The 25554-nt window shown below is 41.1% G+C and overlaps 1 protein-coding gene across 1 annotated transcript in view; it reads left to right on the forward strand.

Moving 5' to 3' along the window:
- FARP2 (FERM, ARH/RhoGEF and pleckstrin domain protein 2) overlaps window positions 1–25554 on the forward strand; it is a 110070-nt gene that overhangs the window by 42812 nt on the left and 41704 nt on the right. The window contains exons 4-13 of the mRNA XM_073674547.1: window positions 11059–11101; window positions 13854–13932; window positions 14013–14110; window positions 14911–15025; window positions 15161–15308; window positions 16311–16406; window positions 16762–16925; window positions 17407–17475; window positions 19657–19714; window positions 20393–20597. Coding sequence (XP_073530648.1) covers window positions 11059–11101; window positions 13854–13932; window positions 14013–14110; window positions 14911–15025; window positions 15161–15308; window positions 16311–16406; window positions 16762–16925; window positions 17407–17475; window positions 19657–19714; window positions 20393–20597 — 1075 coding nt within the window. The remainder of the gene's footprint in view (window positions 1–11058; window positions 11102–13853; window positions 13933–14012; window positions 14111–14910; window positions 15026–15160; window positions 15309–16310; window positions 16407–16761; window positions 16926–17406; window positions 17476–19656; window positions 19715–20392; window positions 20598–25554) is intronic.

Genomic DNA, 25554 nt, shown 5'->3' on the forward strand with positions numbered 1-25554 from the left:
AATCGGCCATAAAAATGTTGTTTCCAGACTGTTATGTGTGTCCTCGATTTGAAGGACCCTTACTACCACGTCCCAATCTTTCCTGCACACCAACAGTTTCTGAAGGTAGCTGTACGGTTCGGCAAGTACATAAGGCATTTTCAGTTTGCAGCTCTTCCCTTTGGCATCTCCATGGCTCCAAGGGTTTTCACAAAGATTATCCTGGAAGTCACAGCACATTTAAGGGAGAAAGATATCCTAGTCATCCCTTACCTGGACTATTTTTTAGTGGTGGGCAGATCAAAACAACTCTGCGCACTGGCTCTGGCGGAAGTCATGGCCAGTCTAAATGGCCTGGGTTGGATGTTAAATTTAGAAAAATCGAGACTAGAAACAAAAAAGGTGCAATCATTCCTGGGTCTCATTTTGGACTCTGAAAACCAGACTTGTCTTCTGCCAGAGGACAAGAAACTGAAAATCCGTTCCCTCATATCACGCGTAATCAGCAATCCATCCATGACCTTGAGAAATGCAATGTCTCTATTGGGTACAATGACATCTTGTATCCCAGCAGTTCAGTGGGCCCAGTTCCATTCCAGATGTCTTCAGCAGGAGATCCTGACAGCAGACAAACGGCTCAGAGGTCGCCAGGATGGAAGAATATCCCTTTCAAGTTTAGTAATCAACTCGCTGGACTGGTGGATGAATCCGGTAAATCTATCTCTGGGGGTTCCTTGGTCTTTCCAGGTGTCAGATACGATTACGACAGACGCAAGCGCAGAAGGCCTGGGGAGCTCACCTGAGAGATCATTCAATTCAAGGCCTCTGGTCGGACAGCGAGACGGGTCTCTCCTCCAACATGAGGGAGCTGTTGGCAGTCAGAAATGCGCTAGTAGAGTTCAGTTCTCTTCTTCAGGGTCATCATATACAGATAATGTCGGACAACCGAACGACAGTCGCCTACATCAATCGTCAGGGGGGTACCAGATCCCTTCCTCTGATGTTAGCAGCGGATCAGATCCTTCGTTTTGCGGAGAGTCATCTATTCACGCTCTTGGCGCTGCATATAAGAGGAGAGGAGAACATAAAAGCCGATTTTCTAATTCGACACATCTTGAAACAAGGAGAATGGGAATTGAATCCAGCGGTATTCCAGCAGATTGTCGGCCGATGGGGACAACCTCAGATAGATCTGTTTGCGAACAAACACAATCGGAAAACCAAAATCTTTTTCTCCCTGAATCCAAAGGAGAAGCCGTTTGCGGTGGACGCGCTGCAAATTCCTTGGGACTTTACCCTGGCCTATGCCTTTCCCCCTCTAATGCTGATCCCTACTATCCTAAGAAAGATCCGAGAAGAACAGGCGAGGGTTATATTGATCGCCCCGTTTTGGCCCAAGAGACCATGTTTCACTTGGATGAAGAGAATGTCCCAAGCGGATCCATGGGTTTTTCCGGACACCCCAGATCTCCTCAGGCAGGGCCCAGTCTTCCATCCCCAAAGATCGGGCCTGCATTTGACGGCCTGGATTTTGAAAGGTCACTACTAATGCAGGAGGGGTTTTCTCCAGGTCTAGTTGCTACTCTACTGGCGAGTAGGAAGCCGGTGACGACTAGGATCTATGGCAGAACCTGGGCTAAATTTCTGTCTACCTCGGGTCAGTCCGCCAAAGGGAGGGTTCCTATTGGGGCCATCCTGGAATTCCTTCAGAAAGGCTTAAGCATGGGGTTAGCCACCAGTACCCTTAAGGGGTACTGGTGGCTCTTGGGGCGCTATATAATTGCGACTTGGCAGCGAATAGGTGGATCATCAGATTCATTAAAGCTTGCAGTAGATCTAGACCCATTCGTACTCCAAGGATGCCTCCTTGGGACCTTAATCTGGTTCTAGAAGCGCTAACCAAGCCTCCCTTTGAGCTCTTAGAGGAAGTTTCGGAGAAAATTCTCACCTTAAAAACAACAGCCATGCTGGTAGCTCTAACGTCAGCTCATAGGGTTAGTGATCTGCACGCGCTGTCAGTTAACCATCCGTTCACTCAGGTGTGTATGGATAGAGTAATCTTAAGACCAGACCTGGCCTATCTTCCAAAAGTAGCCTCCAAATTCCATAGGACACAAGTAATTACTCTCCCTTCCTTCTATTCTGACCCTAGGAATTCTGAGGAACAAAAGCTTCACACTTTAGATGTTAAGAGGGTATTATTCCAGTATTTGGAGGTGACAAAAAGGCCTGGAGAAAAAGTGACGCCTTATTCATCTCATTTCAGGGGGCTAGGAAAGGGCTTAAGGTTACAAGGGGGACCATAGCTAGGTGGGTCAGGGACACCATTGGCTTAGCGTACTCTTCTAGCAATCTGCCAGTTCCAGAGAACCTGAAGGCCCTCTCCACCAGAGCGGTAGCTGCTTCCTGGGCTGAGAAGGCGGATGTGCCCATCGGCATCATATGTAAGGCGGCAACTTGGTCATTCCCCGCTACATTTAACAAGCATTACCGTCTTGACCTTTCCTCTTCTACTGATCTGTCCTTTGGGAGGAAGGTGTTGCAAGCTGTGATCCCTCCCTCTGGTCTCTGATCTGTCTAAATCTCTCAGGTGGTGCTGTCATGGGAGAAGGGGAAAAGATCCTAGTTACTACCGGTAACTGGATTTTACAGAGCCCATGACAGCACCCTATTAATTTCCTCCCCTTTATCACTTATGGTGTGCACTTCTTAGGGTGTTTTATTAAGAAATGTTTAGGTGGTAGTTATGTACTAACCTATTTTTCGGAGACCCTCTCATGCTCTGAAACAAAAACTGATGCGGAAGGGAGGTACCGCCTTTTTTATTCAGTAGGTTCCTGTCCTTGGTGGGCGGATACCCTCTCTCTCAGGTGGTGCTGTCATGGGATCTTTCCACGTGTCACTTTCCCCTTCTGCTGCTTTCCTTGCAGAACTGGATTAATAAATGTATTTGTAACTGTTCTATAAAACACTACTTATGTAGTATCAACAAACCCGCTGCACTGTACATATGTGAAATATTAGAAATGTTCCAATTTGTTTTTATTACGGCTGGTTGATGATGTAGGATATTTCATTCCTGAATCACAAAGTAAGCAAAATGTCTATAATTAAGTATCTCCAGAGCAGATCTGTATCCAGTCATTTGGAAAGTCTTTTATGCTGTGCAAATATGGCTGTGATGCAGTTTCCATTTGTGGTTACATTTTTAATGTTTAGGGATTAACCATTTGTTCCATAGGCTTTATTTTTAGTTTATGGGTATTCAAGCAAATAACACAGTGCAGTATTATATTAGATTAATATAATAATTATATTATAATTAGATATTGATGGCAGATTATTATGATATGTCCTCGTTGCTGTGGGTCCTACTGCCGGGACCTGAACCTAGAGAAAAGTGCTGACATCCATTCCATAGGGATGTACTCGGCAAGTAAACTAAGGATCAAGTAGCTATAATGAATTGAGCTCTGTTCACACACTGGAGAGTTTGCTGAGGTTTCTATCACGCGTTTCAATTTTCTTTTTTCAACGCCAAAAATAGCGCAGTCAGGATTGTTAGGGTTGCTGGGAAAAATACTGAAAAGTTTTGATGAAAAGCCTCAAAACACAACATTAAAGGGGTGGTCCGAAGTCCAAATTAATTTTCATCCTAAATCCCTATCTGCTTAATGCCATAATCTAAACTATGTCTAATATAATTGAATTAAAAATTCCTATCCTTCCCTAACTACACTATCTAACTGCTTTTCTTTTTTTTCTACTTCCTTTTTGATGGCGCTTCATTTGAGATTCCCAATGCATGCTGGGAAACTTAAATGAAGCATCTTCAGGGGGCAGAGGCTGCGGTCATTGGCGCAGCCTCTGCGCCATCCCTGAAATGAAACGCCATCAGTGACACTCATTTCAGGGGCTGGGCTCTTCTCTGCGTACTGTGCACAATCACAGCGCACGCCGGCCCATATCATTGTGAAAACGCAAAAGTCATTATCTCAGTAAATTAGAATACTTTATAACAACAGCTTGAAAAATTATTTTAAAATCTGAAATGTTGTCCTACTGAAATGTATGTTCAGTAAATGCACTCAATACTTGGTCGGGGCTCCTTTTGCATCAATTACTGCATCAATGCGGCGTGGCATGGAGGCGATCAGCCTGTGGCACTGCTGAGGTGTTATGGAAGCCCAGGTTGCTTTGATAGCAGCCTTCAGCTCATCTGCATTGTTGGGTCTGGTGTCTCATCTTCCTCTTGACAATAGTCCATAGATTCTCTATGGGGTTAAGGTCAGGCGAGTTTGCTGGCCAATCAAGCACAGTGATACCGTTGTTTTTAACCCCTTAGTGTTCAATAGATGTCTTTTTACTGACCTGCGATATAAGAGACTAGCGTTCCCCAACAGGTAACATTCCTGTAGCTGTCATCTGTACACTATAGCTGTCAACTTGCTGCATCAACCACGATCAGTGTTGGCACAGACCATGCACGTTTAACCCCTTAGATTCTGCTGTCAATAGTGACTACAGAATCTAAATAATTAACAGTGTGTGGGGGCTCCCTCTTTAACCTCATTGGCACCCTGAGATCTTGATTGTGTGGTCCTGATGTTTACCATGGCAGGTAACAGCCAAATATTGGCCTTAGAGTCTGCCAGCTATAGCGGCCTGTTCAGAAGTTATCAAAATTTAGGTGGTAAAAATAAACTTATTCATTCTTGTCATGCCACTTTGCATTAATTCCTGAAAAGCACCTGAAGGGTTAATGAACTACCTGAAAGCCATTTTGAATACGTTGAGGGCACTGTTTGTAAAATGGTATGTCTTTTGGGTGGTTTCCAACATATAGGACCCCCAAAGTCACTTCAAAACTGAACAGGTCCCTATAAAAATAAGTTTTGTCAATTTTCTTGAAAAAATGAAAAACTGCTGCTACATTTTTAAACCTTCTCAAATGCTAACAAAATAAAAGAACATTTTACAAATGGTGCTGATGTAAAGCAGACATGAGGGAAATGTCATTTATTAATGTTTTTGTGTGGTATGACTCTCGGGATTAAAGGGATAATCATTCAAAGTTTGAAAATTGCAATTTTTAAAACATTTTTGTAAAATTTGGGATATTTTTAAAAATAAACACAAAACAAATCAACCTAAATTTACCATTATTATAAAGTATCATGTGCCACAAAAAAACAGTCTCAAAATCAATGGGATATGTTGAAGCATTCCAGAGTTATTACTACATAAAGTGACACTGGTAAGATTTTTAAAAAATTGGTCCGGTCATTAAGGTGTTAAACCAGTTATTGGTACTTTTGGCAGTGTGGACAGGTGCCAAGTCTTGCTGGAGAATGACATTTCCATCCTCAAAAAGCTTGTCGGCAGAGGGAAGCATGAAGTGCTGTAAAATTTCCTGGTTGACGGCTGCGCTGACTTTGGTCTTGATAAAACCCAGCGGACCTACACCAGCAGATGACATGGCTCCCCAAACCATCACTGATTGTGGAAACTTCACACTAGACCTCAAGCAGCTTGGATTGTGGCCTCTCCACTCTTCCTCCAGACTCTGGGACCTTGATTTCCAAATGAAAATTGGAACTCTGGGACCTTGTGGAGTGTGTCAATGACTGCCTTCTGGACATCTGTCAAATCAGCAGTCTTCCCCATGATTGTGGAGCCTACAGAAACAGACTAAGGGACCTTTTTAAACGCTTAGGAAGCCTTTGCAGGTGTTTTTTGTTATTTATTCTAATTTACTGAGATAATGACTTTTGTGTTTTCAGTGGCTGTAAGCCATAATCATCAACATTAACAGAAATAAACACATGAAATAGATCACTCTGTTTGTAATGACTATATAATATGAGTTTCACTTTTTGTATTGAATTGAAATAAATTAACTTTTTGATGATATTCTAATTTAGTGAGATGCACCTGTAAATCTATCAGAAAAAAAAAAAATCAGTTAGCAAAAGATATGCGTTTGTTTGAAAAAATAAAATAAGTTCTCATTGGCTGCCTGCTCCACGCTCTGGAAATCCTTGCAGATGCCGTATCTGTTGTCTCATCAAACCACTTAAAATAAAAATTACCAGTTACAGAATGGTAGTTCAAAGATCTGTATAATTATATAGTATCGTGATTACAGTGTGCTAGTAATTATTTTTAGATTTGTGGCTGTAAAATAGATATGTTCATAAAACAATGTGTATATATACTCTGATCATGTATAATATTAAAGGGGTTGTCTGCCCTGTAAGAAAATGTTTTAAGGCAGACTCACGCACTTTAACCCATTTGGATCTATGGCAGGTAGCAGAAGTGGAAGTGATGACTTTGGTGACTGCTGAGGCTTGTGATTGGCTGCAGTGGTCATGTGACTGGAATGGTAAGTCATCAAATGAGCCTTTAATTAGATCTTGTTCCAGTCACCTTATCAGGAATCATAGGCTCCATTGGTCAGCTCTGTACACAATTGTCAAATATCTGAAGAGGCGTTGGTACCTGGATGTCAAGCTGGCAGAGGCAGCTTGATGCCGTGGGCAGTGCTCTGTTGGAGATCCTTGGACCCTGGCGTTCATTTTGATGTTACTGTGAAGTATACCACCTACCTAAGCATTGTTGGAGACCAAAGTGGCCCTTTATGGCGGTGGTATTCTTTAATGAAAGTGGCCTCTTTTGTCAGGATAAAGCCCCTGCCAAACTGCAAAAGTTTTTCAGGAATGGATTTGGGAACATGACAAAGAATTCAAGCTGTTTGCTTGGCCTCCAAATTTCCCAGTTTTTAATCTGATCGAGCATTTGTGGATTGTGCTATAAAGACCCCAGTCATAGAGGCTGCACAGTCTGCTGGCAGTGGTTGGAGCGAGGGGCCACATGACACTTTCTGTTTAACTTCACTTGTAGGTACATGGATATTGATTTCTAAAGCCCCCGCCTCACATAGCGAGATCGCTGCTGAGTCAAGGTTTTGGTGACGCAACAGCGACCTCACCAGCGATGTCGCTATGTGTGACACTTTGCAGCGATCAGGCCCCTGCTGTGAGGTCGCTGATCGCTGCAGAATGTCCTGGACCTTTTTTTGGTCGTTGCCCTCCCGCTGGTCAGCACACATCGCTGTGTGTGACCAGCGGTAGCAGCGATCAGGCTGGTAACTATGGTAAACATCGGGTTACTAGGGGCGCACACGCACTTAGTAACCCGCTGTTTATCATGTTTACCACTCTGCTATGGTGAGCGGTAACCTCCTGCTCACCATAGCAGAGTGGTAACCATGATAAACAGCGGGTTACTAGGTGCGCGTGTGCCCCTAGTAACCCGATGTTTATGATGGTTACCAGCCTGCTCCTGCTTCAGCAGGCTGGTAACCAGGAGCAGGACATCGTGGAAAGATTCTTTCCACGATGTCGCTGCTCCCCTGATCGTTGGTGAGCCTGCCTGTTTGACAGCTCACCAGCGACCACATAGCGACGCAGCAACGATCCCTGACAGGTCGTATCGTTGTCGGGATCGCTGTAGCATCGCTAAGTGTGACGGGGCCTTAAGGGGTCCCCTTTGTATTCCAATCTGAAAGTTTCACTTAACATTGTAGATAAAGAACTTGTTATCTGGTTCATGCTGCTCGAACTACTGGCATCAAGAATCAGACTATGGCTGCGTTACTCCAGGCACATAGCTTTTACTCAGAAACACTGTGGCATTTCAGGGAAAACCTCATTTGAATAGCCAGCTGGGCTGTGCATCTTGGTTGTCTAGTGAGGAAAGGTCCCCGGCAGCTTATCCCCACCACGGTCCCCTTGATTAATGGGTCTCTTCCTATGCACACACATAGGGACGGACCTGTTTGTTAAGGAGATTGGGACTGATTTTGGACTAGTCAGCCGAGATACATAAGGCCCAATTTTTCAAAGCTTTCACTCCAGAATTCTGGTATAAAAGCTTTGAAAAGTCATAAAATTAAGGCGCAACTTGGAGATGTACCAAAATGGGTTGAACCATGGCGAGACGGGACACCAATGCTCATCTAATTCATGACGAGCAGGGGCGAGACGGCAGAAATCTCCCTCCAGTACCTGACTGTAGTAAAATTTCTGGCATGGCGCATGCCACTTGTCAGACACTACAGATTCATTAAGAGGGGTGCACCTTCATCAGGGGCTTCTGACTCCAGCACACCCCATCATCCAGACCGGCCTGAACAACGTCGGTCCTGATGAATCTGGCCCACAGTCCCCAGTTGTAATAATGCAGTCTTTTTCTGGTTTATGATGCCTGTGGTTCGGGCAATACGAATCAGCGTCCGGTTCCTTTTAATGCTGACACTGTAAATATATTATTACAGCTTTATTTCTTTTGTTCCAACCCTTCTCTTTAGACCTCCCAGAGGTCGTATTTCATTATGGTCTTTGAATTGAGTTGAATTGCCTTTCTCCAGAGGAGTATTTGGCAGAAAGTTGTAGATTTGCATCCAGCATTTTTTTTGTAACAAGTACAATTAATCATCCCATTCACTAAACTGTTTCCTAGTCCTGCAGCAGGTTGGCGTCCTCTTTATTAATGGTCTTGCAGATTAGTAATGCAGCCCTTGAAGCAAGGGTCTTTTGATGATAACTGAGCATTTTTTTTAGGGATTGCTCCTGTTAGGGCACAGGATACTCATGGGATGTTTTACTACAAAACCACAAAGCAATCAGGTTATCCAGTTAGAGGCTATGACTCAATGTTTGCAATACAGGGGTTTCACTGTAAAAAGTATTTTCCTTTGCTCACATTTTAAAGGGAACCTGTCAGAAACTTATACACCCCTCTCCCCAATTCATTTATGTCTTTGAAGCCTTTTGAAAGATATGTCGGTCGATTACTTTATGACCTCAAAGCACTGCTCTAGCAGCGAGAGATCATATTTTGAAATTGTGTCTTGAAGTGCATTGAGACATAGCAATACACTTCTAGCTTCTCATCCTCGCACTGTATTTTCTACCTAGCAGCACCTTCCTCCGGCTGATTGACAAGATGTTTACTCTGCTATATAGCCACTGACCTGTCAATCAGTCAGAAGAGGGTGCTGCTAGATAAGAAATACATACTCAATGAGAGAGGAGATTACATCATTTAATAAATATAAAATTGTACAAACAATGATAGAGGTAAAGTGCATAGAGATAGCAGCAAAAACCACTGATGTCAAAAATCTTAAAGTTAGATAGAACTCATGTATTCCACAAAAAGCGAGTAGAACAGAGTATAGCCAAGCCTACACTATATGGCAAATTTCTAGGTCAGTTAGACAAGTTACTAGTTAAAAGTAGAATAAATAATTTACACCCGTACCGGAGACATTCACACACGTACACCCATTCAAATGAATAGGTCTGTGCACATCTCAGTGTGTTTCTACGGACCGTGGACGTGTCCGTTTTTTGGACGACCGCACGGATCACACGGACCCATTCAAGTCAATGGGTCAGTGTAAACACCTACCACACACGGATGCCATCCGTGTGACACGTACCGTCGCCTGGCAATCAATGTACAGTTAGTGCTGTTCCCAAGCGCTGGGTGCTGAACACTGCCCTCATCATGGTTCCCTGCTGGCGCTGTGATCAGCACCAGCAGGGACAATGATGAGGGTAGTAGTGTCTGCTCCCGCAGTGTCCACCTGTGTAAAAATAATAATAAAATAAAAAATCCTTATACTCACCTGTTCTGAGCGTCCCCCGCTGTAATCCATGCGACCGATCAGCAGAGGAGCCCGGGAGAATGAGCTGCTGCAACTGTTTTTTGATCACTTCACATTCCACAAAAAACGTAATAAGGAGATCAAAATAGTAATTGTGAAAACTATAGCTCGTACCGAAAAAGAGAAACCCTCAAACTCTTATCAAAAAGTAAAAAAAAAAAAATCATATGGCAATACAGAAAAAAACAACTTTCTTCTAGTAAGTTGTTTTTTTTTAAAAAAATTTAAGTAGTAAAACTTAAAGAATAAAATTACATATTTTTGTACCGGTTACCCCCTGCGTCACACCCAGCATCCACCGCACTCTTTTCCAGTGAATGAGGAGAGGGAGAGCTCGCGGTGGATGCCGGGTGTGACGTGCGGGGATAACCCCGCCCACAGCCCAGCATCCACCGTGGAACGCCGAAGTGAGTGATGCCAGTGACAGCGCCGCTCACAGGCAGTAACTGCAACACAAGGTATTTAGAGAAACACTTATGGGCCCTGAGGGAATACATTGGGGGATCATATAATGTAGTGGACAACCCCTTTAAAGTGAGTCATGCTGTTTCAGAGATCTGTTGTGTTTTAAGACTGTCTAGTCTATAAGTTTACATAACCTTTTAGCTTACTTTGTGCCAGAAATGTGCGGCACAATTTTGGCACATTGTGTTGTACTTTAGGTCACATCCATTTTTTTTTCTTAAGTAAATTGCCCCAGAATTCTGGTGGATTTAGCTTGATAAATACACCCCACTATGCAGCACTTTGATAAATTTTGTGCAAATTTAATCAACCCAGACACAAACAAAACTTAAAGGGGTTGTTCACTACTCGGACAACCCCTTCTTAATCCATGTTTTTTCTTCAGAGGAAGTGAGATAGCAGCAGCTCTCACTTCTTCCGGATGCATGTGATTTGTCCCAAGGCAGGGAAAGTGAAGCAGTCGCTGATTTGCCGGGAGATCCAGTGGCAACACTGCTGGAAGGGCTCCGGCATCAGAGGTGAGTTATTTTACTTGGGGCAAACATACTAATTGAGAAGTGGTTATCCGATTAGTAGACAACCCTTTTAATTTAAAAATTCCCATCATGACAAATTCCCCCCAAAATGTCAAAAAGATGTCTGGAGGAACTTTGATTTTTTTTTTTTTTTTGCATCTCTCTACCTTTGTTTATAGGAGAATTGTTTATGTCTATTGATGCTTAGAATGTGGTTCACATAATTAGTAGAAAAAGAGCAGTAAAACGAGAGACTCTGCATTCGTGGATCCGCCCATAATATTCTGTTTTTAATTATCCCAATATAACTTTTTAAGAATGCCCATAAAAAGCCAACTCTTCCATATTTTCCTATTTTAGGTGTGGTTGGAGCCGCTGAAATTTGTGAACAAGCAGCTGCGCAGTAAGTTCCGTGTTAATTTTTTTTAATGAGGGTAAAATAGATGAGCCTCTTTTATCAAAACTGTCATTAATTTAGTCATTCTGGAATAATGGGTGATAACTACTAGGTGTAACTACCAACTGTCGCTCCATTGAAATGGGGGAGCAGAAATAACCTGCTCTATTGATCAATGGGGGTCCCAGCTGTCAGACCCCTTCCGATCTAGTAGTGATTACCTAGCCTTTGGTTAGCTAACAACTTCTTACTGGGATACCCCTTTAAATGTCATTCATTCCTGCTATATTTGTTATGATTAATAATCAATATGTAATGGATGATGATGTGCCTAGAGTTGGGAGGTTTTCTTAGATTGGTAATGAATAGTTTTATGGATGTGTAAGTGTGATCGTATTCTGTTCAGGAGCGCACCGGTCCCTGGCCAGCTCCCTTTCCTGCTTAGTGGACGGGCGCCCCTCCCTGATTGACAGTCTAAGCGTCGTTGTGCCGCTGGTTTAATACTGTGTGCTGGCCCAGAAGCCGTTCTATTGGGAGAATGGGGGAGGACTTTGCAAATGACTTCTAGTTTAAAGTTGCTTGTTTTTGCAACGCTCTAACTAACCATACCCATTGCAGAAGATGGAAATAACCCTTTAAGAACACATAGAAAATAATGTTTTTTGTTATCTGAGAAGGGCTTTTCCCTGCTCAGCTTTTACTTGAATTATTGTGGTGGTGCGGCACGTAAGGAAATAAAAGTCCATCCAGAATATTTTCTGTTTTTAAACAATTGCTCTTTGATGACCGCAGACAAAGAAGACGACAAATGTGCAACTGAAATGTCAGTCAAATGTCACTGCAGGCCAGTAGTGGTGTGCAGGCTGACCAGTTCATAGGGGCTGATTATAGTGCATCTTTCATTTAATGAGAAGCTTAGGACCGATCAAAGACAATTGTGAGTTTTTAATATTTGGGGTATTTGTGCTTGTCATTATCGAAAATCTCCCTTTCAGAAAATATGATGTAAAAGTTTCAAAGTCATTTTCAAGGGTTTTTCAGAAAACATTTCCCCTGATCATTTACCTACGGACATCACAGAGGCCAGAATGGTGGGCTGCTTTGTAGGAGTGACTGTCATATGGTACTTCATGGTGCCATTCAGAGGAAATATCTAGCTGACTGATGCTACCCCTATCAATATCTGCTATGGATGTTAGGATATAGTCCTCAGTGATCAGATGAAAGGGCTTGTTTGTAGCTAAAAGTCTGGGAGCTGAGCTTCAGTACCCCAAAACAGCCCCTACACAGTGTACGTAGCTCTGGTTTCCGGCTCCATTCTCTGTTTACTTCAAGAAGCATTCCTCATCCCATCAACGTTTTTATTTTCTGAATACAGTGGGTATGGAAAGTATTCAGACCCGTTTAAATTTTTCACTCTTTGTTTCATTGCAGCCATTTGGTAAATTCTAAAAAGTTCATTTTCTTCTCAATAAAGTACACTCTATGCTCTTAGGAACCTTGAGTTCCTTTGAGCTCATGATTCTCATCTGGTCTGACATGCACTGTGAGCTGTGAGGTCTTATATAGACAGGTGTGTGCCTTTCTAAATCAAGTCCTATCAGTTTAATTAAACACAGCTGGACTCCAATGAAGGAGTAGAACCATCTCAAGGAGGATCACAAGGAAATGGACAGCATGTGACTTAAATATGAGTGTCTGAGCCAAGGGTCTGAATACTTATGACCATGTGATATTTCAGTTTTTCTTTTTTAATAAATTTGCAAAAATTTCTACATTTGTTTTTTTTCAGTCAAGATGGGGTGCAGAGTGTACTTTAATGAGAAAAAAATGAACTTTTTAGAATTTAACAAATGGCTGCAATGAAACAAAGAGTGAAAAATTTAAATGGGTCTGAAGACTTTCCGTACCCACTGTATATTGCAGTCATCATATTATATAGCACTGTGTACTTACAATTGCTCATTTTGCCTTTCTACCCAGCTAATTCTTCTCTTTTCTGTTATCTATGTAGAAACAGGAAGTCTCTTGTTCCTGTATTTATCGTTCCCCTCTTCAACTCCTGACCAAGCTGCTCCCTCCTCCCCCTGCCAGGGACTTTTGCAGTGATTGATGACTCATACAGGGAAGAGTGACCTCCTGTTTCTACATAGAGCTTAGAAGGATTCAGCTAGTCAGTTTTTAATCACGTGATATCATAGACCTAAAGGAAGACAGAAGAATTAGCTAGGAAGAAGGCCAAAATGAGCAATTGTAAGTACACAGTGCTATATAATATGATGATTGCAATATATTAAGAGGATAACAATTTTCATGGGAGAATGAAGAGTGCTGCTTTCAAAACAAATCACATATATCTTCCTGTGAGGTAAAATATTTCCCTACCTGTTTCAAAAATTGTTGTACCTCACAAAAAGAATCAGCTGTGATCCCGTGCTGTCCTGTCTGTATACTCTTTTTGCCTCCTCCTCTGCCCAGGAGATGTGGTATGATCAGACCATGCTCCATACACGGTCAGACACAGCCATTACACAGTACACAGCAGGGGCACATTTATAAGATTATCTCAGCCCAGGAACATTTTTTTGTAAAACATCCAATTGAGGAATTTATTATTTTTCCGAGATTTGTTTACTAAAATGTACTTTGATTGTGGAAACAGATTTAATGTCAGAAAAATAACATCCCTTGTAATCTCCATATAGATCAGATAATTGTTTGAAGTAATTGTAACCATCTTTTATATATGTATTTGCAGAACCAAAAAATGCCAAAATACGTCTGGCCGTGAAGTTTTTCCCACCTGACCCAGGTCAGCTGCAAGAAGAATATACAAGGTGAGAGGCCGAAGAGTGTGTGAAATAGGACACCATATACACTGTGCCATCTTTTACTGATCTCGGACCTATTTGTTTAGGTACCTGTTCGCCATGCAGATCAAGAGAGACCTTGCAGAGGAGAGACTAGTGTGCAGTGATAATACCACCGCACTTTTTGTATCCCTGCTATTGCAATGTAAGTATGTCATGGTCACAGACTTGCAATCGATCTGCAGTTGCTTTCCTAGAATAGTTCTGTTTATTTAGTTATTGATTGTTATTTTTGCATTGCCCTGTCAAGCTTGTCTGTGGCATTGTCCTATAATATATATGGTTTTTATTCCTAATAATCTCCTTCTTGAGAGGAAAAGAGCAGGGGTATAAAGGACCAAGACCAGTCAGATGTTATACACTTCAGCTTCATTGGTCTCATTGGTTTCTGTGGGCAGTGCTCCAAAGTGTCTGCTTTCCAGAAGTAGGCCCCTTCTACTCTAAAGTTGCTTTTTATTGCTTGTGTCACACTTTCTGATTTTTTTTCCACTTGAAAGTGAATGATCGGTGAAAGGAGCCAAGCATTTTCCATTCAGTTCATCACACAAGTGCAGATATGACTATAAACAGCTTAAAAAATGTATCTAGTTCATATGTTATATTAAAGGGTATTTGTCACCAGGTTTTTGCAATGTAATCTGAGAGCAGCATAATATAGGGGCAGAAAGTCCAGTTATGTGCCATTTACTGGGCTGGGTTTTGCTGTTTCAATACAATCAGTGTTTTATCAGCAGAAGACGATCACTACAGAACAACTGAGCACAGCTATAACTGCTGCAGAGAAAGCCATAACTCTATCATAAGTGAGCAACCAGAAAACACATCACTGTAATCGGGTGTCTGTCCCTATCTTATGCTGCTCTCAGATTTCATAGCAAAATCCCACTGATGGATTCCCTTTAATAATTTTGCATTAAAAAGAAATTCTTCCCACGTCTTTCATAGCTGAAGTTGGGGATTATGATCCGAAGGTGGACCAGGAGCATCTGAGAGGCACACAATACTTGCAGCGTCAGCATAGTCTTGAGGAGCGTATATTGGAGTGTCATCTGCAGCACCTGTGAGTCACTAATGTCAAAAATTATCTATATTTCAGTCACTTTTTTCATTGTACTGTTTAGGTTGTTTTTTTGTTTTTTTTTAGTTTTTTTTAACAGTTAGAAGTACTAACTTTTGTATATTTTATCCCTGCCAGTGGTATGTCTCCTGCCGATGCAGATTTTCAGATCCTTGAGATTTCTAGACGACTTGAGTTGTATGGGACCCGTTTTCATCTTGCATCAGATCGTGAAGGTGCCAAAATTAATTTGTCAGTGTCGCACATGGGAGTGTTGGTTTTTCAGGTACAGAACATTCATTGGCAAGCATAAACTACAGACATTTTTCTTTTTATTTGGGTTATTAAAGAGAACCTTTCACTGGATTATTTTGTTTTAAACTGAGTACCTCCTCCAGTTGGTGCTCTGATTCTGGAACAGCTTTTTCTTCTGTATCCTCCATTCCAAAGTTTTGTTTCCTGATAATGATGGTGTAAATTTTCCCTTCAACTAACGGGGCTTATACCACAAAACTTCTCGGTGGGCTTTTGCTTTTCCTCCTCTGATGTTGGCCAATCAGAGAAGTTCTTTGGTATACGCCCACTTGGTTGAAGGGGGAAAAAAATATGCATCAGGATCCATTAAGCAACACCAATTGATGGAGGTACTCCATTATCAAAAGACTGACCGCCACTTCCAAACATAAAACAGGTGTGTACAGGTGCTTACTAAGAGTAGCCATCTCCATATATAACAAATAAAGCAGCACTCTGCAGCGCTATAGCATGCAAATATGATATTTGAATAGCATTACTGCTCTAGAAAATATGAAAAATTGAGAATACTTAGCACATAAATTATTTTTTAGGAGTCGGTCCATTTTATACCGACTCCACCAAAATGGGCTCAGACTACACAGCCCTGCTCATAGGTAGTATGAGCATTTTTATTTTCTAGGGAGACGAAAGACACTGCTGCCAGTGGCACTGGGCATCAAGCATCTCCCAGGGTAACAAAGATGGAGCACACTGAACTGCACATGCCTAATCCTGCTGCTTTCCATAATGGAAGAAATCAGCCAGTTGGCTGACATTGACATAACAGGAGCTGTATTGTGTTTTGCTTTTTATTTCAGCATAAATGACTTAAAGCATTATTGAAATCACATGAAAATCACCTGGATATGAGTTATGAGTACAACTATTGTAATCTGCTTTTTCTTGGTGGTTCACCATATGATCAGTCGGCGTACTGGAAGCCTTTTATCTCCCACATTGCTCATGTGGTCTTCATCCTCTTATCACACAGGGTAACACAAAAATTAATACATTCAACTGGTCAAAGATCCGTAAGCTGAGCTTTAAGAGACGACGCTTCCTTATAAAGTTGCATCCAGAAGTTCATGTAAGTATTTTAGGACTCTGGTGGCACTATCAAAATACTTTGTATGTTAGTACCAATTTTAGAGGAAAGAGACCTATTCTATTATTGATGCTGCATTTTCACCTGTTCAGTATTTTGTCCTTTATTTTCTCATTTTGTATAAGCGGTGGTAATTGATAATTACATATAAGTTACTTTTGTGGATAAATTGTAGTTTTATGTTTTGCCACGAAGCTATGCATCACATTTTGAATAACTATATGATTTTTTTACATTTTTTTTGCAAGTTTTATTGACTTGCAGTTGCATGAGAAGTAGTGTATGCAACGTTTGGCATTTAACCTATTTCTCCACCATATTTTTCCCTTATCGGTAGGGCCCTTATCAGGATGCCCTTGAATTCCTCCTTCCCAGCCGGGATATGTGTAAAAGATTTTGGAAAATATGTGTCGAGTATCACAGCTTCTTCCGTCTCCAGGATCAACCAAAACCCAAATCCAAGCCGGTTCTTTTGAGCCGTGGCTCTTCTTTTCGGTACAGGTAAGCAGTGCTTCTCCATTTTTATGTGAAATGATCTTGTTTTTGGCTGTGAATTGGTATTAACCTAAAATAATTTTCTGCTGTGGACTATTCGAACCTTCTTTGAGGAACATCAGAAGTGACAGAAGCTGAAGTTCCTTTGATAACAGAGTGATAGGTCCACTGTATTGCCCTGGATTACAGAGGCCCATTTTATTGGGCCACAAAATGCTTGACTATAAAGGTCCATAATAAAACTACAACATCTGGATTCAGAATGGTTTTACTAAACAACATTTTTGATCTCTATAATTCTAAGGAGGCTTTTTATCAATAACGTTCAGTATAGTAGAAACTCTGGCTTGTTGCTCCTATGGACTTAATTTGCATCAGTGTTATGCCTTTCATCACCAATGGATGGCAACCATAACTATAGAAGATGCTACCTATCCAATAAATCTGTTATTTTATGCTCAATTATAATGTATTTATTTTTGTTTAGTGGCCGAACACAAAAACAGCTTATAGAGTATGTACGGGATACAAGCATCAAGAGACCACCATGTGAAAGGTGAGCGTGGAATTTTGCAAAGATTTCAGGAAAAAAATGCAATATGAATGCAACATATCGATGCAACCTGACAATATTAAGGAGCAGACACGATGTCTAAACTGCAGGATGTTGCTGCTGATTGCAGCAAAATACAGACAAAGTAGATGCTTAATACATGGACGTAACTGGACGTGTGCATGTGAGGAGCAGGTTCAAGAGCTGACCCCACTCCTCTGTGCTATCATTTGACTGTAACAACAGCGACTGGAGTTTGGACCGCTGCTGTTTACCATTTAGATGCCGCTGCCAGTCACTGACAGCAACATTAAAATGACGTCACTATTACATGATGGTGGGACATTGACTGATCGATATGCCAGCCAGGAAAGACACAAGGCCACCATGACTGCCATGTTGGTACTGTTGTATGACCTATCAATAGAATAGGTCACTCATATTGGATTCTTGGGAGGCTAAAACCCAGCACACCCACTGATCAGCTGTTGCCAGCTACAACAGCTGCCTGATGTAAGCGGCGCATAGAGGGCAACACTGAAGCGCCTACACACTGTTTAGTGGCCATGTCTGGTACTGCAGGTCAGCTCCTATTATTTGAGTTGTATATAGAGCTAAGTGATGAAATAATAACATTCTGGCTGCCTGAATCAATGACTGACGAGTCATGCTGTGCTCGGCTGTTTTGGTCAGTACTGTAGAATTGAATGGAGCTGCCGCTTGTGCCACTATGTTCACATTTTTTTTGCGCATTCTAAATTTTTCTTTCACCATTCTGATGATCAAATGGGGTCACAGCATTTAGATCCCCACCTATCTAGTGGATAGATTCTAAACCCTTTGGCGAAGGAATACCCCTTTAATGTATAAGCATACTGTACAGTCCTGCAATTTATCTAGCGGTAGTGCTTTGTAGCCAGAATTCTATTGTTTGCATCATTTACATCTATAGCTATGCTGGAGGTTTCAAGCATTAGCATCCGATCCGATAAAGCTATATTAAGAAATGTAAGATTGATAATCCCTAAGTTAATGCTCACAGAATTCTGAAACATTTAGGCTGTGTTTACATGCAGAGTTGTTTTTTTGCTGCGTTTTTTTTTTTTATGCAAATTAAAAGCTGATTTTTACAGTACTAGCAAAAGCTATGAGATTTCAGAAATCTCATGCGCACATTTGTTTTATTTTCCTGAATGAATTTGACAACTGCCCTTTTTTTTAAATCTGCAGCATGTCAATTCTTTCAGCGTTTTTTCACGCATAGAAAGCAATGTAAGAGTGTAAAACGCTTCAAGAAACGCAACAAATGATTTTTGTGGCATATTCAACAACATTTTAGAGGGTTTTTTTTGTGGATAAAACAAACTATATTCAACCTGTACTATAGACAAAGCACACATGTAATCTGCACCCAAAAGTTGTTGTAAAAAAAGAGAGGGCAAGTTTTGACTGCAGAAAAAAATGCAGCAAAAACATAGCATGTGAACATGGCCTTAGACTAACGAATTATAAATGACTGTTGTGGTTAAACCTCTGGGACTCACTTATGAGAAGGGGGATGTGGTTGTAAGATGTCCTTTAATATAAACAGGCATTTATACAGGCGTGGTAAGTATTTGTACATTCTGCTGCTGGTGAATATGAGTCTTTGAGCTACATGCTCACTAATGAGTACTTGACGTTTTACATATATATGGTGGCAAGCTGGCATTCACTGAATGACCTGCCTGCTTTTTTCTACTAACTACTGGCTAATAAAAATAACTTTAAAAAATAGTTCAGCTAGTTTAATGTTATTATATTAAATGAGTTTTTTTTTCTGATTTTGGGGAAGGAAAAGGCACTATTCTAATTCTCTTTAAGAACACAAGTACGCACAGAAATGCTGTTTCCATGTACAGAGACATTTCTTATGTTTGCAAACATAGCACAGCATATAGATCAAAACAGACCAGCGAGGCAGATATAGTACTCATCTATATATCTATATCGGACTGTAATAATACAGAATATGAACACAATAACTAAGCAGATGCAGGAGGATTGTGTATGGTGTAACCCGTATCTCTGAGGAGCTGGGATCTCTTTCATCATTGCTTGTATACGTAGTACCTGCTTGTGTATTAACAATTGGGCTTTGGTGTCAGTGGGTTTCTCCTGACTGCGTTGCTCTCTGTCCTGCAGGAGACACAGCAAACCCAGGGTGTCCCCTTGCACTGTGGTCCCTGATTCTCCAAAGCAGGTGCGTGTAGTTATACAGCACTGGGTGCCTCTTGCTTTGCTGTTCCTCTTGCTTGTGACTTTCCTATGTGCTGTTTCTGTGTTGTCTTAGACTCCTTTAGTTTCTTTTAACATTCTTTTTATTAGTTTTAAATGTTACACTGTAAATTGTCCTATATCTTCATGCTTGCTTTGCTGCTTATTGTATGCTGTAACTCTGCTGTTTCATCCCCAGTGTATTTTCTTATTAGACACATTGAAATGTACTGCTTACTAGTAAAGTCTTTTCTAAGCTACACTATTACTGCTGAGTGTCATACCTTCACCAAACCCATATTGCTTAAAGAAGTTGTCTAGGTTTGGGATCAATGTCTGCAATCACTCTACGTGACTGCAGTCTTCTGAATCCTCACAGTGTGTGCACTGCACGCTGTCAGGATTTTCCAGAGCGGGTGGTCACTACACCACAAGTATGCAATTTGCATACTTCCAGCCACATTTCAACTAGACGTGCACAGCCTCGCTAAATATAAGTGAATTGAGTGAGGTCACGCACGTCTAGTCAGCACATGAACGCATGTATGCAAATTGAAAACTTGAGTTCATGTGAGTATAAAATTTATGTGATAGGGTTGCTCATTAGGTCAGTTGACTGTTCTGTAGTTTTATGCCAACATTTCTACCTCTTGTTTTCTTTCAGATCATCGCTTTCACTGAGAGTGTGAAGACTCCTATTTCACCATCCTCTTTTATCCTGTCCCCTCAGTCTTTTTTTAATCCTCCCCCCTCACCCCTGCAAAAAAGCACAACCAGAAATGAGAACATATCAGCTTCTCCACGGCAGGAGGAACCTGGCAGAGGAGCTCCGGAGAATGCAGGATCTTCAGTTCACTCACCACTACAAGGTCTATACCCCAAACCCAACCCTTCCTTGCAGAATGAACAGGACCAAGGAGAAATCCTGGGTACTGAAAATGTCCAACAGGGTGAGGATATCAGGTTGTGGGTAACAGGGGTTTCTGATTCCCTTTTTTTGACTGAAGAGTTTATAGATGATGATCCAGCAGACATCTCCTTTAGTGGAGGTGCTGAGCTGTATAGCTATGGTGGGAGGGTAGATCCACCTGATCATGATGATCTCCCACCAGAAGAGTATTATCTAGATGATGTGGATGAGCGGGATTTTAATGGCAATACAAGGCCAACTGACGCTAGTGAGCTACTGGAAATGAAAGCTCAGGCAAGTTTCATGCAGAGTCTTCTGAGTCCATCAGAAAATGGATCCCTTCTCCATCACCGCTCTGAAAGCAGCTCCTTACTTCACCATCGCTCTGAAAGCAGTTCCCTTACAAACCTAAATGGGATTCCTTCATTCTCTCGATCTGCTAACCACTCCACTGCCAGCTCCATGATAAATTTTCCAGCTTGCTCGGTGCGCTCAGAATCAAGCTCAGCTTTTCAGTTTGGAGATATACTGGACCAGCTGGAACAGCTTAGCTACCCTCCGACAACCACCGAGGACTCGAGCAGCTCTGACGATGACTCTTGGGACTCTGAAGACGAGACACCAATTGATATGAACTTATTCTTCAGCAATCCATTGACACAATATACCAATTTTAATCAACTTGGGTTGCAGGATAAGAAGGAAGTCCCTGATGTCTAATAATGAGGTTGATCATCTGACATCCAGAATGAGCACATGCATCTGGGGGTTTAAGTCCTAGGGTTACATAGTCTGTAGGTTTTGCTGGAGGATATTATCTTCAGATACGTGATGGATCGTGCGTTCCATCTTAATTTCCAGGCAGTACTAGAACAGAGCAAGGATTGTTTCCCTGGACTAGAACATTTGTCAGTATTGTCAATCTGGACATGTTTACCTCACAAATGATCGCTGTGGAAATTGATCAAATCTGATCTTAATTAGTAGTGAGGGAAGATCAGAGACCATAATGATTTAGGCTTCTGTAAAATGTACTAACTAAGTTTTTCTCCTTGGTTATTCTGTAGCTCTAGTCGCTTTGTGATTCACCACAGCTTCTCTTTTTCGTAGACTTCTTTTAGGTTTGATTTTGTCAATGTATTGCGTCGTTCACACATTGATGTATTAATTCACACATTAGCTAATGATTACGAAAAAAGTGACAGCATGGCATTCTTCTCACAGCCTCCTTGTAAATAACACTTCCCACCTGCATAAATTTGCTAACAAACACTATTTAGCACCGCCACTAATTGTTGTGTATATACGGCATAATGATCAGTAATCTAATACTAGGCTTATCGGTGACATAGAATATGCATCGGCTCTTTGGAATAAGGACTTTTCACCTGTTAATGCTGAGGTCTTTAATTTGATGGGTCTTTAACTCTTCGTCTTGTAGAGATTTTAATCCTAAGAAGGTAATGCTTCCAGCCTGCCAATATCTTGTTTTATGTTACTTTCCTGCCTGTTTGCCTTTCGTTTGCTTAAAATATTAATTTGAAGCTATTTTGAAGCATCAACTACTTTTCCTAATTGCTAACCCAATTGGACTTTTTTGTCAAACACATACCCATCGTTTGTTTGTAGATGCTCCTTTTTCTCGGCGGTATAACATGGAGTGTGAAGAAAAAAACGTAGGGTTTATTGACCCTGAAGACAGTTGTGGGTTATTGATTGACCACTGAGGACTTTTCTTCAGTCTTTCTCCAATACAAAGTCATAACATTTGGTACCCTTTTCTTGCTTTTCTAAGGCAAATGTTATGGATATTTTTTAACTTTTAGAATATATTGGTTCGATAATTTTTTGAATAGAACGGTTTGGACATTTTTTGGAATATAATAGTTTATGAAGCTAACATCAACCAAGTGAGGAGTGCAGCCAATCCTGGAAACTCTTTATTTGTTAGGAAGTTCTAACCATAAAGGAATAAAGTTCTTATTACAGCACTCACCAGATCTTAAGTGGTCATGTTACGTGACCCTGGTGTGCGCTTTTTAGGTTATGATAACACTAATGATGGTATTTAATGGTATTAATGGAATCTGAATTTATGTATGTTTTCATTTGAGATCTATATGTTATCTCAGCTCGGCTTATGATCATTCTGGTGCTCGTCTACACATTTATGTAACCAAATGAGCCCAACCAAACAGATGTAGCCTATGTAGAGCAATCTCAGCATGATGGAAGTCCTCTTCAGACTCCAGTCTTGTATAACCTTTCAATTGCCTGCTATTATGTGATTTCAAAGGCACTAAAAATCAGTTATGACGGTTGTTTGTGGGATTTATCAGCCATCTGTTATTTTCCAATTGTGCCTTGAGAATTAATGTTGTTTGCCTTTTTTTTTTGTTCTAGTGTCTGTACATTCAGTGAAAAAAGGTGCCAATATACCCGCAGGAAAGGGGTGTTTTACATGTGCAACTATTCTGTTTTTGATCTGATTTTGTTAACCTGTTTAATACCAATTGTTTATGCAATAAAACTAGGAGTGCTGGTGCTCTCCGTTTTACACTTTTATGTGATGTGCAGTTGTAATATTATTATTTATAACTTGTGCAGTATAAAGGGCAAAATCATTCAATAATCTATCCAAAAAGAAAAGCAGGAGCACAGTCATATACTGCTGAAATCTAATACAATTCATACCCAGTTTGGTTTCAGTGGATAAAAGTCCATTAAAGTAGGTATTTTAAACTTTTTATTAATCATTTTATTAAATTTTTCATGTTTAAACAGTAGAGCAGGTGCAGTGGATATTTCACAAAGTCAACTTTTTGTACTTAATAAAGTCAGTATTTTAACAGACCCTTAAAGGGGAGGTTCGCGGCTTAAAAAAAAAATGTGATTAAGCATAACTATCTGCCTGTTGTACCCGGCACCGATCATTGACCGCTCCTTCCAGAGATGCAGCTTCCCTTATCAGCAGGAGCAGCAGTTTGTCTTCCTGGTGACAGGGCGGGATTACTGTTGTCATTCTGATTGACAGCCGGCTTCCTCCAATTGGGCAGCAGGGAGCAATTTGTCAATCAGTATGACACCAATAGTCCTGCCCTGTCACCAGGAAGAGAATCTGCTGCTCTGTTGACGTCAGCAGAAGTCTGTGACTGCTCTGTGCTGGCGGAGAACAGCACCAGGTACAACAGGCCAGTAGGTAACAACTATCTACCTGCTTGTGCTTAGGCACATTTTTTTTCCCCCGTATTTCACCTTTTAAACTACCCTCCTATGCCCATTCCTTGTGCACCGTCATGGCTGATAAAGAATACAATATGGAATGTCTCAGGAATATCTAAAACTGTAAATAAACAATATTTGTATAGGTTCATAAATATTTTAATGTTGTATATAATATATTTTACTTTATTTTAAACCGTGTATACTAACCTAACAGTGAAGGTACCCCCCCCCCCCCGAATATATATATATTTTTCTAATTAATGTAGGGAACTCTGTTCTACTTCATCCCAAAGGTGTTGGATGCGGTGGAGGTTTGGGCTCTGTGCGGCCAGTCCAGTTTTTCCACACCCAACCATTACTTTATAGACTTTGCTTTGTGCACTGCGGTCCAGTCATACTGGAATAGTAAAGGGCCTTCCCCAAACTGTTCCCACAAATTGTTGAAAATGTCTTGGTATGTTGAAGCACTAAGATTTCTATTTACTGGGACTCGGGGGCCTGGGTGAACCACCTGGACAACAACCCCATAGCATTATCTGCAGTTAGTCAGCAGAGCGTTGGTGACTTTTATGCACCAAGTGCCTTAGCACTCCTGCACATCGCCTTGTAACTTCAAGGCTCATTACAGCCATTCCTAAACATTTCCACTTTGCAATAATACCACTCCATTGATTGTGAAGTATTTAGTAAGAAAGAAATTTTTCATACTAATTTGTTGTAATCGTGGCGTCCTATTACGGTACCACACTCAAATTCAATCAGCTTTTTAGAATGAGGTATTATTTCACAAATGTTAGTAAAGGCAGACTGCATGGCACAGGGCTGGATTTTATACACCTATTCCAATGGGACTGAATGAAAAACCTCAATTCGATGATTAAAGGGAATCTGTCAGCAGGTTTTGCCACCTAATCTGAGAGCAGCATAATGTAGTCAGAGATTCTGTTTGTAGCGATGTGTTACTAGGCTGCTTGACTTGAGGACTAGAAAACTTGCTGCCATGTAGTCCTCCATATTCATGAGCTCAGTATAACCCCGCCCCCACCATGGATTAGCAGATTTCTGTGTACACTGCATAGGCAGAAAGCTGCCAATCAGTGATGTGGGTGGGGGTATACAGAGCTCAGCATTCAAAGAACTGGGAGATCTGCAGCAGATAAAACAGTGATTTTATCAAATCGACAGCAAGCAGCCCAGTAAAGCGACACATCGCTGGAATCAGGGTTTATGCCGCTACATTATGTTGCTCTCAGAAGGGGTAGCAAAAACCTGGTGACAGATTCTCTTAAAGTGGTCATGTAACAATACTTTTGTCCATAATGTGTGTATTCATACTACGGGTGAAATAAGTATAGAACACGTCACCAATTTTAGTAAATATATTTCTAAAAGTGCAATTCACACAGGCAAAGAAATCAAACCATAGATGTCCATAAATTAAGTGATGTGTAAAAATGAGAAATGGGCAATGTGTACGAGTAAAAAACGCAGACTGGGTGAGGGCTGACAAGGCAACCATGATCCGAGGGGAGTATAATACTTTCTTGCACGACTCGTTTCAGATTCAATGAGGCTCCTTCATCAGGTGTATGGTTTGCAAGATACGTCACTGATGACGTAGTAAATTAATTGTACAAAATAAAAAAAAAGTGTGTATGTGATATATATATAATATATATACAGTACAGACC

The sequence above is a fragment of the Phyllobates terribilis genome, unplaced genomic scaffold (assembly GCF_046119375.1).
Source record: "Phyllobates terribilis strain yellow unplaced genomic scaffold, ASM4611937v1 Scaffold_3__8_contigs__length_932513732, whole genome shotgun sequence".
Classification (NCBI taxonomy): domain Eukaryota; kingdom Metazoa; phylum Chordata; class Amphibia; order Anura; family Dendrobatidae; genus Phyllobates; species Phyllobates terribilis.